General features: G+C 34.2%; 1 protein-coding gene across 9 annotated transcripts in view; it reads left to right on the top strand.

The window, feature by feature from the left end:
• Nucleotides 1-19,610, top strand: part of LOC149734886 (uncharacterized) — a 33,884-nt gene that overhangs the window by 6,456 nt on the left and 7,818 nt on the right. For 5 of the 9 annotated variants that reach the window (XM_089879481.1, XM_089879480.1, XM_089879482.1 and 2 more), the window contains exons 2-15: nt 1,735-1,896; nt 2,118-2,278; nt 3,067-3,158; nt 3,312-3,361; nt 3,611-3,663; nt 5,780-5,815; nt 6,135-8,300; nt 8,466-15,452; nt 16,156-16,311; nt 16,728-16,918; nt 17,387-17,456; nt 17,653-18,000; nt 18,071-18,202; nt 18,311-18,445. In XM_089879481.1, the coding sequence (XP_089735607.1) occupies nt 1,778-1,896; nt 2,118-2,278; nt 3,067-3,158; nt 3,312-3,361; nt 3,611-3,663; nt 5,780-5,815; nt 6,135-8,300; nt 8,466-15,452; nt 16,156-16,311; nt 16,728-16,918; nt 17,387-17,456; nt 17,653-18,000; nt 18,071-18,202; nt 18,311-18,445 (10,696 nt within the window). In that variant the 5' untranslated portion in view covers nt 1,735-1,777. The other 4 variants (XM_089879487.1, XM_089879486.1, XM_089879483.1 and 1 more) reach the window with 4 other exon arrangements.

Raw genomic sequence — 19,610 nt, 5'->3', positions numbered from 1 at the left:
CACTGAACAATGTTTAATTTAAAGTCAAAAATACTGGTTTAAAGAGTTAAACGATTCTTGTGTAAAAAAATACAGTCAGAATCTTGTCCTACGAAAACGTAACAAACAAAAATCAACTCCAAACAAATGTATAATAAAATAAATATATTTCGCTTAAATGGCATCGTCGGTATCTAATTTAAATAGTCTTTTATTTAAATTATTATAAAAATGAAACCAGTTATTGTTGAGCTGAACAGGCGTTGCCGTATACTGTGCATAGTTGATAACAGGAAATACATGAATGGCTAAGTTAGGAAGCCGCATAAGCACACACAGTATAAGCGTGCGTGCATAGACTGCTGTTAGTATACCGGATACACCACACAAACAAGAGCAGTGTAGAGAATAGAGTGAAGTTTTCTTTAGAGCTAAGTAAGAGGCAGGATATATAATACTGAGTTTTTATAAAGCGTAGGCTATTAATATAGGGTCTATAAGAAAAAAAGAACAATTTGAAAATATTTTTTGTATTTAACACTTTAGTATATATATATATCTTATATATGTATATTTTATAAAGGCAATTCTGTAAGTGTTTTTATTTTTTGGTTACGGTTTTGTTGTACAGTGTATATAAATGCAAATATGCAATAAATTTGGTTTATAACTTATTCATTAACTTAAATATAGGTGCTTGATAAATTAAAGTGGTATTATTTACAGAATTCTTTATTGAATAGGCTAGTTTTTACAATTGCAAGTTCGAAATAGCAGTTTTTAATACCAGTAGTTGTTTTATTGGTTTTTAAACCATCTTTGGCATTTAAAAGAATTTTGTTGGTAGTAGTTTATAAAAGTCTTGTGCAATCAATTGGAAACTGGGCGTTACTGTTTGTTGTATGCGTGTGTTTAAGGAAACTATATTTTGGAAACTAAAGTGCTTTTTTGGGCCTTATGCTTATGTTTTTATATTAGTGTAATATTTTAATCCGTTACTATCAATTCGCAAAGATTCCTATAGCATATTTAATGCCTTGGTATATGTATGCATACTGATGTTACTTGCTTACAGTGTCTCTACAAACTAAAATATATGTATATTGTATAGCCTTTAAATGAGTGTTAGTATACATCGTGTAAATGTTCTGAACAGTTTTCAAAAGAAAGCTATAGCATTTGTGTAGAAAAATTCTAGTTTATAAAACGTTACATAATATTACATAGCATCAAATATTGTGCCAAAAAGCTACGTATTCATTACAAATGGGAAAGTTGAAATAACAATAACGTGTCATTACTCATTAGTGTATAGTTACATACATGAACATGGTATTATGTTTCGTGCTACGTAATATTTATCGTAAGACAATTATAAACTAAAGCATGATTTGAGTCATAAAATGGCTAAAATTTTGTAAAGTGTTCTTGGTTTATGAGTTTAGTGTTCTACTCTATATGGGTGAGGTTCTACAGCTCATGTCAGGGGACTTAGGATTTAGGCTTGAATTGGCTTATTAATAGCACATTCTACTCTATACACACACCAGGAGTCCTGGGATTTATGCCAGAGTTTCTCATTACCACAATTACCATCAAGGATTTTGGAAACCTTATTTACTGGTATATTTCTTTCATAGCAAGTAAACTATATGGGTTTGGGGGTTAAGATCTGGGATTTGTTCCAAAGTTTTCTCATTTAAACATTTACCAAAAGATTGTGAAACCTAATTTTACTGTTGATTTTGTTCATAGGTTTAGCAGGTAAACTTGTTAGTATTTAGGGTTGTGGGTTATAATGGTAGGCATGGATAATATGCTTGACCTCACCTACTTGACTGAAAGTGAACGGAAATGGATTTCCGAGGTTTTGGAAAGAGATGAAGAAATACAGAAGAGAGAAGATGCGAGAATAGAGTGAGTTGATTTGATTAATTAATGTAAATTATTTATCCTCCCATGGTGGGGAAATGACATTCAGCACCTGTGTTCTGTCTTACAAACATGAATGAATGTAACATGTGAATTTTAAAAATATCTTATAATAAAAAACTCTAAATTTAAAAAAAAAAATTTTTTTGTTTTAAAATTTCTTTTCAAAGTTTTTTTCGACTATCACAAACGCTTTTCACCACTAGGAGGTTGAAGAGCAAAGCCATGCGAACGAACAATCCAACCATCAGGAAGAAGATAAACATGAGGACGGGACAATGGTTTCTTGATCTTGCTGATAAAGATAAAAACTTTAAAAATCGTGGGGTTGATACTGTTCGTGCTTCTATAAGAAGAAAGGGAAAAGGTAGGATTAAGATACCAACCCTGAAATTTGATGTAAAAAAACTAATAACTGATGGAAAAAGCTTAAAATTTATAGAGAAAAAGCCCAAAATTCATAGAAACTTATAATTTAAAAAACTTACTATTAAGATAACAAGTTAACAAACCCAAAATTTGATGGAAAAAACTCTCAAAGTTGATAGAACATACTGCTAGGGATGCACATTACAGAATAATTATGTTTTCTAGGATATCCTAGAATACTTTATTTCGAATCTAGAATTCCGAATCTAGAATTTCGAATCTTTTTATGTTTATAGGAAAAATAATTTCACCCACAGAAGTCAGTTTATTGACTCTTTATTAGTAGCCTTGTTGGATCATGAGCTGTAAAATGACCAAAAATTGTACTATTGGGGAGTTTTTGCGTCACGAAACATATAGCGGGCTATGAAAAGACGTTGCGAAACGTTTACTCTCGAAAGTGCCACAAACACAAATTTTTTTTTTTTTTTAAATTAATAAGTTTCAAAAATTATTATTATAGTATATGAGATGACATATGATGACGTCATTAAACAGAATACCGAATCCCGTAATTAGATTCGAATACAAAAGGATTCGAATCTCACGGATTCAAAATTCTGTAATGTGCATCCCTACATACTGCTATTAATCCCAGAATCACTGTTTTACAAAACAAGTGTAATACTGAACTCCTGGTAGCAACAGCTTACACATTTAAGCTCTTTTTATTTATATGAACTGCTATAGAGACGCAGCCTTTTCACTTTTTTATTTTGCTTACAGACCGACCGAAACCTGCATCTCCAGTTGCTACACAAATAACTGAACTCGTGGAAAAAGATGAAAACAAATATGAAGAAGGAGTTAACAATGGGGTAAGTTAATGTGTGTTATTAATTCATTATTTATTCTTTGTCTTTGAAAAATTGGTTTGAAAGAATAATAAAAGCAATATTTATTTAATTTTAGTTATAGTGAAGTCTCATACATCAATAAATGTATTAAATCAACCTTTTTATTATTACCAGGCACAAGAAGAAGAAATTTCTTATTTTTCACAAGTGCATAGAAACTATGGGTAAGTCTTTCGTGTATATTGACAGTGAGCATGAGGTGTATGAATACACCATGTGTGTCTGGTGTATAAAAAGACACCCATGTTACAACTCGACAGTGAGCATGAGGTGTATGAATACATCATGTGTGTCTGGTGTATAAGAAGACATCCATGTTATAACTGGACAGTGAGCATGAGATGTATGAAAAAGTAGACACTCATGTTATACCTCGACAGCGAGCATGAGGTGTACAAGATATTTTTTTACAGAGACGAAGCATCTGGAGACGAAAGTTATGAAAATGAAGAACTCAGAAACCAAGGTCAGAATAAATATTTAACTTTTACAACGACTGCTACAGCAATCTAAAAACTAGCTGTTTGATTTTAATATTTTGATGCAAAAAGCAGTCGTTTCATGTAATGTCTGAAATTCCATTTTATATGAGTGAGGTCCTATGGTAGGCATGCCATGTGACCGGGATTTAGGCCTTTACTCATATTGTCTGTATCAGAAATGTTTGTATTTACTATTTATTACATTAGTGTTTGTTACATTACATTTTTTGCAATTTTAAAAACCCAAATTCAATAGCTGCAATGACTACCAGCTAATTTTATAAAATCATTTTTTACCTTGCAAAATTTTGCTGCAAAATGTGCCAAAAAATATAAATTTAAGTGAGAAAAATGACAGGCAGAGTTATTAGATAGTCAAAACGGATAGAGACAGTCATTACTTACAGTTTTATTCTAGTTTTGTTTTAATTTCAGTTCTACTTATATCTTTTAAAATTACCTAAACTATCTTTTTGTTTCGCAAAAATTTTCTTGTGTATTGTTTTCATGTATTCCTACTAACTTTTATGTTACAACTTACACTTGTGCTTTTGTTACTATGCTACTTACAGCGTTATTTTGGCCCTTATTTTTATATACGAAATTGTACTAACATGTGTAAATGTTTTTTCGCTCTTTATGAATCTTACTAACAGTCTTTGATTATTCATACTTTGAAAAATACCTAACAACACTGAATACTAACATTTGTATTGCACATAAAATTAGTGTTACACAAGCACTGATAAAAAGGTAAGTCAAAATGTTTGAAATATTCTATAATTAAATTATATTTTTGATTAAAACTGTTTTAAATTTAAGCAAAAAATAACGAGGGTGTTTTATTTAAAGTTCAAATTAGTTTTTTTTTGTAATATTTGTGCACATAGGCGCCAAACTTTATAAAATGCAGGGAAGGCAGGGATAGTTAGATGCATGTTTCTATGAAAAAAATCTATTTATTGGTTCTAATATTTATTGCAAAACTTCCGGGCTTACCCTGTCTACCCTGCCACCCCAGGTTTGGCGCCAAAGTTTATGTATTAGCTACAAAATGATCAGAAATAAATATTTCCTGGCCAATAATCCATGATTGCAGTTTATTTTCAGTTGTTTTGGAACTTCTTCTATCAGGTTATGAAGAATGCTTGAATGTTAAAATGGTAATTACAAATTTTTAATGGTTTTTAATAATTTACAACTAATTTACCTATATTTTTATAATTTTGGATGATGTAAACTGTCAACTATAAACTCTGTATGATTTTGCAGAAAAATATATGTACAGTTACATTATAGTCATCAAAAAATGGGGAACCTCATTAATTAATATGACAAATGCAATATACTTTGGCTCTATTTGTTTTTAGACAGAGCTAACAACAAAATAAAAAGTGATATTAATTTAAAACTGAGATGCTAAAACATACGATGTCACCGATGTTTCAAAACTTTTAACACGTTACCCCAGGCACCTCCAATGTTTCACCTATTTATGAAGTGTATTGTAAAAAATACCTTAAAATTCTCAATTCTACAGAAAAGGCCAAAAATATTCCGTCATTCTACTTTTGCTTAACTTGCTAACCAAGCCTGGCAGTTCGACAGTCTGCATGAGGCGTGCATGACTTTCCGCTGTTTATTTTCGCATCAAATCATTGCCATGGTAATTAAACAGTCTGCATAATCATCTACATGCATGCTTTTTCATAACTAACAACAATATATTACATTCAAAATTCCAATCATGCTTTGCCTATTCAGTTTTTAAAGCGGCGTTTTTGTAGCCTTAAATTATTGTAAGGATAAGAAACACGCTGTAGACAGTTTAGCTACATTTTTTTAAATTTTCTTACAAAGTTCTGTCAATTAGTCAACTTAATTTAAACTGCATCCAATGTACAAGGTCTTTAAAAACTAAATCTACAGATTTTAACCATCTTCATTTAATTGTTACAAGTTCTGCTTGTTTGACTTTAGTTTGCTTGAATTTAAACAAAGCCAGGTTAAAACTTAGCAGTATGTTGTTATTTACAACTGTGTATTTTACTAGTCATGTAATAAAGCCAAAACAAAAGGTTATATTTTACCATTACACAGGTGTTACAAGTCAAAGTACATCTACAACAACTAAAGGTAACTCTTGCATAAATATATCACCTCAGGATTAAAAAACCCTGGGTTTAAATTTAGGGGTACCTGAAAAGTCATGTCACCCCAACTTGGAGACATTGTATGTTTTCGCAACTTAAATTTTTGGCATGTAACACTATTTTTTCCTGCAGAACCAAAGTATATTGCATTCACCACTTTAACCAATGAGGTTCCTTAACTTTTACATCTATAGGTGTAACTGCATTTTAACAATAATATCACTGCTGATTTTATTACAAGCTGACCCCCATTTATACAAGATACATCTTACGCATGTTTAACACCTTAATTATTTATACAGCATCTCCTACTGGGTCATCATATACTTCCAATACTATATTGAAAGACACCTGTGCTACAAAACCTAAGTCACCTAAGACAGTTTCATTCAATATACCAAAAGTTTCTGGTAAAATGGCATCAGATCAAAATGTTGATTTAATTCAACAATCAACGTTTGTTGGAGAATCAATATGTAGGCAAGTTGTTGAAAAACCTATTGTTGTTGTTGAAAATTTTGCTCAAACGCAACAACAAACCGCTCCTGTTGTTGAACAAACCATTCCTGATGAACCAGTTGTTAAACAAACCATTCCTGATAAACCAGTTGTTGAACAAACTATTCCTGATGAACCAGTTGTTGAACAAACCATTCCCGATGAACCAGTTGTTAAACAAACCATTCCTGATGAACCAGTTGTTGAACAAACCATTCCTGATGAACCAGTTGTTGAACAAACCATTCCCGATGAACCAGTTGTTAAACAAACCATTCCTGATGAACCAGTTGTTGAACAAACCATTCCTGATAAACCAGTTGTTGAACAAACCATTCCTGATGAACCAGTTGTTGAACAAACTATTCCTAATGAATCAGTTGTTGAACAAACCATTCCTGATGAACCAGTTGTTAAACAAACCATTCCTGATGAACCAGTTGTTAAAGAAACAATTCCTGTTGAACCAGTTGTTGAACAAACCATTCCTGATGAACCAGTTATTGAAGAAACCATTCTTGATGAACCAGTTATTGAAGAAACCATTCCTGTTGAACCAGTTGTTGAACAAACCATTCCTGATGAACCAGTTGTTGAACAAACCATTCCTGATGAACCAGTTGTTGAACAAACCATTCCTGATGAACCAGTTGTTGAACAAACTATTCCTGATGAACCAGTTGTTGAACAAACCATTCCTGATAAACCAGTTGTTGAACAAACCATTCCTGATGAACCAGTTGTTGGACAAACCATTCCTGATGAACCAGTTGTTGAACAAACCATTCCTGATGAACCAGTTGTTGAACAGACCATTCCTGATGAACCAGTTGTTGAAAAAAACATTCCTGATAATCCAGTTGTTGAACAAACCATTCCTGTTGAACCAGTTGTTGAACAAACCATTCCTAATGAAACAGTTGTTGAACAAACCATTCCTGTTGAACCAGTTGTTGAACAAACCATTCCTGTTGAACCAGTTGTTGAACAAATCATTCCTGATGAACCAGTTGTTGAACAAACTATTCCTGATGAACCAGTTGTTGAACAAACCATTCCTGATGAACCAGTTGTTGAACAAACCATTCCTGATGAACCAGTTGTTGGACAAACCATTCCTGATGAACCAGTTGTTGAACAAACCATTCCTGATGAACCAGTTGTTGAACAAACCATTTCTATTGAACCAGTTGTTGAACAAACCATTCCTGTTGTACCAGTTGTTGAACAAACCATTCTTGATGAACCAATTGTTGAAAAAAACATTCCTGTTAAACCAGTTGTTAAACAAACCATTCCTGATGAACCAGTTATTGAAGAAACCATTCCTGTTGAACCAGTTGTTGAACAAACCATTCCTGATGAACCAGTTGTTGATAAAACCATTTCTGACGAACCAGTTGTTGAACAAACCATTCCTGATGAACCAGTTGTTGAACAAACCATTCCTGATGAACCAGTTGTTGAAAAAAACATTCCTGATGAACCAGTTGTTGAACAAACCATTCTTGTTGAACCAGTTGTTGAACAAACCATTCCTAATGAAACAGTTGTTGAACAAACCATTCCTGTTGAACCAGTTGTTGAACAAACCATTCCTGTTGAACCAGTTGTTGAACAAACCATTCCTAATGAACCAGTTGTTGAACAAACCATTCCTAATGAAACAGTTGTTGAACAAACCATTCCTGATGAACCAGTTGTTGAACAAACCATTCCTGATGAACCAGTTGTTGAACAAATCATTTCTGATGAACCAATTGTTGAACAAACCATTCCTGTTAACCCACCGGGCAAAAGTCCAGTAAAAATAACCAAAACCATCAAGTTAGGCAGTAAAAAACAAAAAGTTGTTGTAAAAAGAAAGAAAAAAGATATTGATAATATTTCAACTCAGGACCCATTTGAAGTTATTTCACCAAAATCCAATATCACTGATATGACATTTCAACCAGTTGATAACACAAACAGTAAGTATTTTAGGCTTGTAGTCATTTTACTATTTTAGGTTATTCTTTTATCACTTTTTCTCTTTTCTTACTTGCATGAATTCCTGTTCTGACCTGAATAGTTTTTTCTTTCTTGTATTCTGTTTTACATTGTAATTAAACTCTAACCTAAGTCATAATTAATAGATGCCTCTTTCGGAAACATAAAAGTTGACCATACTGTTGGCATGCAACAATATCCATTAACTGAACAACCAGAATTTGATCAAAGATATGTTAAAGAACCAATTGTTGTTGAACAAACCATTCCTGATGAACCAGTTGTTGAACAAACCATTCCTGATGAACCAGTTGTTGAACAAACCATTCCTGATAAACCAGTTGTTGAACAAACCATTCCTGATAAACCAGTTGTTGAACAAGCCATTCATGAACCAGTTGTTGAACAAACCATTCCTGATGAACCAGTTGTTGAACAAACCATTTCTGATGAACCAGTTGTTGAACAATCCATTCCTGATGAATCAGTTATTGAAAAAAACATTCCCGATGAACCAGTTGTTGAACAAACCATTCCTGATGAACCACTTGTTGAACAAACCATTCCTGACGAACCAGTTGTTGAACAAACCATTCCTGATGAACCAGTAATACACACACAAGTTACTGACGAACCAGTTGCAACACCATCTAGCAGAAAGTCAGTTAAAATCATCAAAAAGATAAAACCCAGTGTGAAAAAGAAGAAAAAAGTTATGGTAAAAAGACCACAAATAAAAGATGAGAATAATACAAATGATATATCATTGGAAACTATTCCTGGTGAACCAGTTGTTGAACAAACCATTCCTGTTGAATCAGTTGTTGAACAAACCATTCCCGATGAACCAGTTGTTGAACAAACCATTCCTGTTGAACCAGTTGTTGAACAAACCATTCCTGTTGAATCAGTTGTTGAACAAACCATTCCTGGTGAACCAGTTGTTGAACACACCATTCCCGATGAACCAGTTGTTGAACAAACCATTCCTGATGAACCAGTCGTTGAACAAACCATTCCTGGTGAACCAGTTGTTGAACAAACCATTCCTGTTGAACCAGTTGTTGAACAAACCATTCCTGATGAACCAGTTGTTGAACAAACCATTCCTGATGAACCAGTTGTTGAACAAACCATTCCTGATGAACCAGTTGTTGAACAAACCATTCCTAATGAACCAGTTGTTGAACAAACCATTCCTGGTGAACCAGTTGTTGAACACACCATTCCTGGTGAACCAGTTGTTGAACACACCATTCCTGATGAACCAGTTGTTGAACAAACCATTCCTGTTGAACCAGTTGTTGAACAAACCATTCCTGATGAACCAGTTGTTGAACAAACCATTCCTGATGAACCAGTTGTTGAACAAACCATTCCTGATGAACCAGTTGTTAAACAAACCATTCCTGTTGAACCAGTTGTTGAACAAACCATTCCTGATGAACCAGTTGTTGAACAAACCATTCCTGATGAACCAGTTGTTGAACAAACCATTCCCGATGAACCAGTTGTTGAACAAACCATTCCTGATGAACCAGTCGTTGAACAAACCATTCCTGGTGAACCAGTTGTTGAACAAACCATTCCTGTTGAACCAGTTGTTCAACAAACCATTCCTGATGAACCAGTTGTTGAACAAACCATTCCTGATAAACCAGTTGTTGAACAAACCATTCCTGATAAACCAGTTGTTGAACAAGCCTTTCCTGATGAACCAGTTGTTGAACAAACCATGCCTGATGAACCAGTTGTTGATCAAACCATTTCTGATGAACCAGTTGTTGAACAATCCATTCCTGATGAATCAGTTATTGAAAAAAACATTCCCGATGAACCAGTTGTTGAACAATCCATTCCTGATGAACCAGTTGTTGAACAAACCATTCCTGATGAACCACTTGTTGAACAAACCATTCCTGATGAACCAATTGTTGAACAAACCATTCCTGTTGAACCAGTTGTTGAACAAACCCTTTCTGACGAACCAGTTGTTGAACAAACCATTCCTGATGAACCAGTAATACACACACAAGTTACTGACGAACCAGTTGCAACACCATCTAGCAGAAAGTCAGTTAAAATCATCAAAAAGATGAAACCCAGTGTAAAAAAGAAGAAAAAAGTTGTTGTAAAAAGACCACAAATAAAAGATGAGAATAATACAAATGATATATCATTCAAAACTATTCCTGATGAACCAGTTGTTGAACAAACCATTCCTGTTGAATCAGTTGTTGAACAAACCATTCCTGTTGAACCAGTTGTTGAACAAACCATTCCTGATGAACCAGTTGTTGAACAAACCATTCCTGATAAACCAGTTGTTGAACAAACCATTCCTGATAAACCAGTTGTTAAACAAGCCTTTCCTGATGAATCAGTTATTGAAAAAAACATTCCCGATGAACCAGTTGTTGAACAATCCATTCCTGACGAACCAGTTGTTGAACAAACCATTCCTGATGAACCAGTTGTTGAACAAACCATTTCTGATGAACCAGTTGTTGAACAATCCATTCCTGATGAATCAGTTATTGAAAAAAACATTCCCGATGAACCAGTTGTTGAACAATCCATTCCTGATGAACCAGTTGTTGAACAAACCATTCCTGATGAACCAGTTGTTGAACAAACCATTCCTGATGAACCAGTAATACACACACAAGTTACTGACGAACCAGTTGCAACACCATCTAGCAGAAAGTCAATTAAAATCATCAAAAAGATGAAACCCAGTGTGAAAAAGAGGAAAAAAGTTGTTGTAAAAAGACCACAATTAAAAGATGGGAATAATACAGATGATATATCATTCGAAACTATTCCTGATGAACCAGTTGTTGAACAAACCAATCCTGATGAACCAGTTGTTGAACAAACTGTTCCTGATGAACCAGTTGTTGAACAAACCATTCCTGGTGAACCAGTTGTTGAACAAACCATTCCCGATGAACCAGTTGTTGAACAAACCATTCCTGTTGAACCAGTTGTTGAACAAACCATTCCCGATGAACCAGTTGTTGAACAAACCATTCCTGTTGAACCAGTTGTTGAACAAACTATTCCTGTTGAATCAGTTGTTGAACAAACCATTCCTGGTGAACCAGTTGTTGAACACACCATTCCCGATGAACCAGTTGTTGAACAAACCATTCCTGATGAACCAGTTGTTAAACAAACCATTCCTGATGAACCAGTTGTTGAACAAACCATTCCTGATGAACCAGTTGTTGAACAAACCATTCCTGATGAACCAGTTGTTGAACAAACCATTCCTGTTGAACCAGTTGTTGAACAAACCATTCCCGATGAACCAGTTGTTGAACAAACCATTCCTGATGAAACAGTTGTTGAACAAACCATTCCTGTTGAACCAGTTGTTGAACAAACCATTCCTGATGAACCAGTTGTTGAACAAACCATTCCTGATAAACCAGTTGTTGAACAAACCATTCCTGATGAACCAGTTGTTGAACAAACCATTCCTGATGAACCAGTTGTTGAACAATCCATTCCTGATGAATCAGTTATTGAAAAAAACATTCCCGATGAACCAGTTGTTGAACAATCCATTCCTGATGAACCAGTTGTTGAACAAACCATTCCTGATGAACCAGTTGTTGAACAATCCATTCCTGATGAATCAGTTATTGAAAAAAACATTCCCGATGAACCAGTTGTTGAACAAACCATTTCTGATGAACCAGTCATACACACACAAGTTACTGACGAACCAGTTGCAACACCATCTATCAGAAAGTCAATTAAAATCATCAAAAAGATGAAACCCAGTGTGAAAAAGAGGAAAAAAGTTGTTGTAAAAAGACCACAATTAAAAGATGAGAATAATACAGATGATATATCATTCGAAACTATTCCTGATGAACCAGTTGTTGAACAAACCAATCCTGATGAACCAGCTGTTGAACAAACTGTTTCTGATGAACCAGTTGTTGAACAAACCATTCCTGATGAACCAGTTGTTGAACAAACCATTCCTGACGAACCAGTTGTTAAGCAAACCTTTCCTGTTGAACCAGTTGTTCAACAAACCATTCCTGATGAACCAGTTGTTGAACAAACCATTCCTGATAAACCAGTTGTTGAACAAACCATTCCTGATAAACCAGTTGTTGAACAAGCCTTTCCTGATGAACCAGTTGTTGAACAAACCATTCCTGATGAACCAGTTGTTGATCAAACCATTTCTGATAAACCAGTTGTTGAACAATCCATTCCTGATGAATCAGTTATTGAAAAAAACATTCCCGATGAACCAGTTGTTGAACAATCCATTCCTGATGAACCAGTTGTTGAACAAACCATTCCTGATGAACCACTTGTTGAACAAACCATTCCTGATGAACCAATTGTTGAACAAACCATTCCTGTTGAACCAGTTGTTGAACAAACCATTTCTGACGAACCAGTTGTTGAACAAACCATTCCTGATGAACCAGTAATACACACACAAGTTACTGACGAACCAGTTGCAAAACCATCTAGCAGAAAGTCAGTTAAAATCATCAAAAAGATGAAACCCAGTGTAAAAAAGAAGAAAAAAGTTGTTGTAAAAAGACCACAAATAAAAGATGAGAATAATACAAATGATATATCATTCAAAACTATTCCTGATGAACCAGTTGTTGAACAAACCATTCCTGTTGAATCAGTTGTTGAACAAACCATTCCTGTTGAACCAGTTGTTGAACAAACCATTCCTGATGAACCAGTTGTTGAACAAACCATTCCTGATAAACCAGTTGTTGAACAAACCATTCCTGATAAACCAGTTGTTGAACAAGCCTTTCCTGATGAATCAGTTATTGAAAAAAACATTCCCGATGAACCAGTTGTTAAACAATCCATTCCTGACGAACCAGTTGTTGAACAAACCATTCCTGATGAACCAGTTGTTGAACAAACCATTCCCGATGAACCAGTTGTTGAACAATCCATTCCTGATGAATCAGTTATTGAAAAAAACATTCCCGATGAACCAGTTGTTGAACAATCCATTCCTGATGAACCAGTTGTTGAACAAACCATTCCTGATGAACCAGTTGTTGAACAAACCATTCCTGATGAACCAGTAATACACACACAAGTTACTGACGAACCAGTTGCAACACCATCTAGCAGAAAGTCAATTAAAATCATCAAAAAGATGAAACCCAGTGTGAAAAAGAGGAAAAAAGTTGTTGTAAAAAGACCACAATTAAAAGATGGGAATAATACAGATGATATATCATTCGAAACTATTCCTGATGAACCAGTTGTTGAACAAACCAATCCTGATGAACCAGTTGTTGAACAAACTGTTCCTGATGAACCAGTTGTTGAACAAACCATTCCTGGTGAACCAGTTGTTGAACAAACCATTCCCGATGAACCAGTTGTTGAACAAACCATTCCTGTTGAACCAGTTGTTGAACAAACCATTCCCGATGAACCAGTTGTTGAACAAACCATTCCTGTTGAACCAGTTGTTGAACAAACCATTCCTGTTGAATCAGTTGTTGAACAAACCATTCCTGGTGAACCAGTTGTTGAACACACCATTCCCGATGAACCAGTTGTTGAACAAACCATTCCTGATGAACCAGTTGTTAAACAAACCATTCCTGATGAACCAGTTGTTGAACAAACCATTCCTGATGAACCAGTTGTTGAACAAACCATTCCTGATGAACCAGTTGTTGAACAAACCATTCCTGTTGAACCAGTTGTTGAACAATCCATTCCTGATGAATCAGTTATTGAAAAAACCATTCCCGATGAACCAGTTGTTGAACAAACCATTCCTGATGTACCAGTTGTTGAACAAACCATTCCTGTTGAACCAGTTGTTGAACAAACCATTCCTGATGAACCAGTTGTTGAACAAACCATTCCTGATAAACCAGTTGTTGAACAAATCATTCCTGATGAACCAGTTGTTGAACAAACCATTCCTGATGAACCAGTTGTTGAACAATCCATTCCTGATGAATCAGTTATTGAAAAAAACATTCCTGTTGAACCAGTTGTTGAACAAACCATTCCTGATGAACCAGTTGTTGAACAATCCATTCCTGATGAATCAGTTATTGAAAAAAACATTCCCGATGAACCAGTTGTTGAACAATCCATTCCTGATGAACCAGTTGTTGTCAAAACCATTCCTGATGAACCAGTTGTTGAACAATCCATTCCTGATGAATCAGTTATTGAAAAAAACATTCCCGATGAACCAGTTGTTGAACAAACCATTTCTGATGAACCAGTCATACACACACAAGTTACTGACGAACCAGTTGCAACACCATCTATCAGAAAGTCAATTAAAATCATCAAAAAGATGAAACCCAGTGTGAAAAAGAGGAAAAAAGTTGTTGTAAAAAGACCACAATTAAAAGATGGGAATAATACAGATGATATATCATTCGAAACTATTCCTGATGAACCAGTTGTTGAACAAACCAATCCTGATGAACCAGCTGTTGAACAAACTGTTCCTGATGAACCAGTTGTTGAACAAACCATTCCTGGTGAACCAGTTGTTGAACAAACCATTCCTGACGAACCAGTTGTTAAACAAACCTTTCCTGACGAACCAGTTGTTGAACAAACCATTCCTGATGAATCAGTTGTTGAACAAACCATTCCCGATGAACCAGTTGTTGAACAAACCATTCCTGATGAACCAGTTGTTGAACAAACCATTCCTGATGAACCAGTTGTTGAACAAACCATTCATGTTGAACCAGTTGTTGAACAAACCATTCCTGGTGAACCAGCTGTTGAACAAACCATTCCTGATAAACCAGTTGTTGAACAAACCATTCCTGATAAACCAGTTGTTGAACAAACCATTCCTGATGAACCAGTTGTTGAACAAAATGTTCATGGTATACCAGTTGATAAACAAACCATTCCTGACGAATCAGTTGCAACACCATCAAGCAAAAAGTCAGTTAAAGTCATTAAAAAGATGAAACCCAGTGTAAGAAAGATGAAAAAGGTTGTTGTAAAACAAAGACCACCATTAAAAGATGTTTGGAAAAATTTAGATGATATTTCATTTGAAACTATTCCTAACGAATCATTTGCTGAAACCACTATACTGGACACAGATTCTGGCGATTTAAAAAGTAAGTATTGCATGGTATTTAATGTGTGGTTGTTTCTTTTTATGTAATAATGTCCTATTTCTTTTTCTCAACACTTTCTAATCTTTTACGTTTGTTTTTTTTAACTTGATGTAACTGTTCTGTTTATTTTCATGTAACTTTTCTTCTAATTTTTGTTGTAAATAACACATTGTATAGTTTATTCTATTCTCTTCGTTCTACTAATCCTTTGAAAATAAACCTTTTTCTTTTGTGGTGCTCTTTTTAGTGTAGTAGTCTTTAGATACAGCTGTAGTAGTAATTGTTTAGAAATCATGCGTTAGAAAATAAATGTAGTTAGTATGCAAGCTGTTTTATTAGTTGTATTATTGTGCTCTGAAATTTTGTTAGGTAAATGTATTATTAGTATTAATTCATAAAAACAGTCATTTTAAAAAATGCCTGTTTTGCGCTTGAAAGGGGACATATGTTTAAAAATAATTATTATGAAATGTCTGGTTTTTAGTTAGGGTCGGAAAGATATAGTTTTAATTCTATCTTAATAACTCATTAGTTAGTAGTTGGTAACATCTTTAAAAAAAAGTGTAAAAGAGATCTTCTTACATATGTTTTTTTAGTTTATTTCACTTTCAAAAATAAAAAGATCTATTTCACCTTATAATACACCTGGCAGCAACCACATATACCTATAAAATAAATAATATTTTTTATTCATTTTTTACAGGTCAACCCGTATCTATTGAAGCAGAACACAACACCACTGATGTTTATTGTGAGGTTACTCCAACCCACACTGAAGAACATACGAATGAGGTTACGAAAAGTTCTGACCATTTTGAAACCCCTGTTACTTCAGATACATTCACTGTATACACAGATGGTAAGAAGTCGACAAACTATATGTTATATCTGACAATGTAATATGTGCTAACTGTACACATTATTATACAGTATGGACCAACTCTGATCTAAAGTTTAGGACCCATGGCCTGTAGGACCTTGCCCATGTAGATATAAAAACAATATGCAAATATACTGTTTTTATACTCTAAGAGGAGTAGGAAATGTGTAACAAAACATCATGTTTTATTACGAGAAATCTTTGTCTCATACAATCTTGATTCCACTGTATTACATATTGCACATTGCACAATATTTGATTCTGAGCCAGCATTATTGAAATTTTAAATAAACACATTTTATTTTATTTCAGAAACAAAATGGTGCAATATAGTTACCAAATCAATAAGTACGTATCCAACATCATTCCTTTTCCAAAATACCCAATTTTTTCAGAACCAAAATCCTTCGGTGCAGTCCCATTTGATACGCCCACACCCCCCCTAGTGGAGACTCCTGTTCTTCCTGAGGATCCTCAGGAGTCCTTGGAGGAGCCAACACATGGGAGGAAGATTAAGAGGATGGGAAGCTCACGTAGGAAGAGAGTGAACAAGGATGTTGAGAATGATCATCTTCCTCAAGAAGAGGTGAATTATTACTGTTTGTGAGCATGAGGTGTCTGGTGTACAAGACGACACCCGTGTTATAACTTAACAGTGAGCATGAGGTGTATGAATACTTCAATTGTGTCTGGTGTACAAGACGACACCCGTGTTATAACTTAACAGTGAGCATGAGGTGTATGAATACTTCAAGTGTGTCTGGTGTACAAGACGACACCCGTGTTATAACTTAACAGTGAGCATGAGGTGTATGAATACTTCAAGTGTGTCTGGTGTACAAGAAGACACCTATGTTGTAACTTGACAATGAGCATGAGGTGTATGAATACACCATGTGTGTCTGGTGTATAAGAAGATATCCATGTTATAACTTGACTGCCATAATGGGGTGTATGTATAAAAAGATACCAATGTTGTAACTCAGCACTAAGCATGAGCTGTATGCATACACAATGCATTTCTAATATATCTAATATATATTTTATAACACAGGTGGTAAATGTACCAGTGGAAATTGAACAAGACACAAAAATAGTTGAAAATGCTGTAGCTTTTCAAACAGGTGAGACCATATACATGAAACTTGTATTGCATTAATACTGTATACAATTATAGTTCTTAGCTTTAAACTTGTATGGATATGTTTAATTTTATCCTATTTTTTTCTAGCTTGGTAAATTGGGTCATTTACGAATACAGCTTCAGTTTTATTTTATTTAACCGAAAATTTGAGATAAAAAAAGTGTACATTTTTCCAGATTATACACCAGAAGTTGTCCAAAATGAACCAGTTGTTGAACCATTAGCAACCAGTACACCACCATCTGTATTTGAGCTAATGCCAGCTTCTCAAATTGCTGAACAAGAATCTGAAATGGTTTCTGCTGAAGCTATGATTGAACCAGATTCTTACACCAGTATGGTTGAACCAGAAAATGGTCTTTACCAGAAAACACCAGAAGAATCATTTGTTAATGAGCAACCATCTGCAATTGGTTTTATTGAACCAGAATTGGTGCCTGTAGAACCAGAAACCTACCAAAATGAACCAGATCTGGCCCAAAGACCAGAAACACCAGATATTGAAAAACCAGCAGAGGAAATTGGTAATTTCAATACTTTTAAAATTCATTTTTTTATAAATATTTTCGGAAATTTCCAACTTTTAAATTCCAGCCCAGCCATTAGAACCAGCAGTGGTGGTCCCCCCCATGATAACAATCACTAATACTGATCCTATAGAGCCTACAGAGGCCTCTAGTGGTAAAGAAAGAAAATCTTCTTCTTCCTCTTCAAGCTCAAGCTCAGGTAAAATGATAAATAATTTTTTTTTTAAGTGGTAAAAATATCCTATTTGGCATTTTAACTTTTTTTTGTAACAGTGTGTTAACAATGTCTTATTTTTTAATCATTTAGACTCTGATAACGAAAAGGAATCTAAGAAAAAGGCAAAAGGTTCAGATGATGAGAAAAAAGAAAAATCCAGTTCTGAGGATGAAAAAAAAGACAAATCGCCGGAAAAAAGCGCAAATGGTAAACGTCATTCACAAGGTATTTCATTTTACTATTTTTAATTAGATTTACCATGTTTTAGGCTATCTGCATGGTGTTTATTTGTTTTTTAACCATATTTTGTGCATGGTATAATTTGAATTAAAAAATGTCAATTAAAAAATGCTTTATACCGTTTTTTTTACACATTTTTTAATGTTTATTTCCGTTTTAAATTTGTTTACACTTACTGTCATACTGTGGTTATTATTTTGTCTCACAAAGTTTCTTTGTTCTAATAAAAATCTTATGATTTTCTGACTTTATTTTACGAGACTAGCACAGAAACAGAAAAGTAAAAAATTGTTTTATAAAGGGTATCAAGTCAACTGCTGTCAAGAAACTCTAGTTTACCCCTCAATTACCCCATTTTACGAACTACACTCTGAATTAAAGTAGTTTAAATACTTCATTCTATAAAACAGATTTTAGGATTTTTAATTTTAACAATAACAATGTGCTGCCTTTTTCTTACAATCTCTCATTTCTAATATAAGAGAATGTTTCTCATTCTTTATGAAAAGAAAAAGGCAGCAAACCCCATCGCATCAGTTGACTTTTTATCGAACACAGCGACCTAAGAACCAGTTTAAGTCAGTTTAAAGCAGTTTTGGCAGTTTATAAGTTCAAATTTAAAACAAATTACTCGTTTTACAACTACACAATATAACTTCGGTTTATTGTGACAGTTTACCGTATAAACCCCCATTTTAAGAGTTGTACCTTTTTTCATGGCTATTTTTTACTCTTCTTTTCACCTTTTGCCACCCCAAAAAATGACCCCTAAATTTCGTTAAATCTGTTTGTAAGGGGCTAGGTAGAATAAACTGCGTGGTTATATTTCAGAGTCATATTACCATTCAGATGGTTCATTTAATCCAGATTATGACCTCCCCGAAGTGAATGTTACTTGTAAGTGACTTGCATGGACTTTAAGTTCAAAAATTAATCACCTCAAATATAAGTTACTTTCAACCATATATTAAAAACTTTCTTTCTTGGCTGAATTTATTTATTTCTGATTTAAAAAAATGTCTAATTCAAAAATTAAACAAAACAATTCAAAATTTGTGAAATGGTCCAAAAATTTGACTCTTTTTGATCAAATGGCGGTTACCTAAGTTTAAAATGAGGGGTTATTAAACGTTTTATTTAAAACCTTTTA

This window comes from Ciona robusta, chromosome 6 (genome assembly GCF_009617815.1).
Source record: "Ciona robusta chromosome 6, ASM961781v2".
NCBI lineage: Eukaryota > Metazoa > Chordata > Ascidiacea > Phlebobranchia > Cionidae > Ciona > Ciona robusta.
This window is presented reverse-complemented; position numbering and strand designations above follow the sequence as displayed.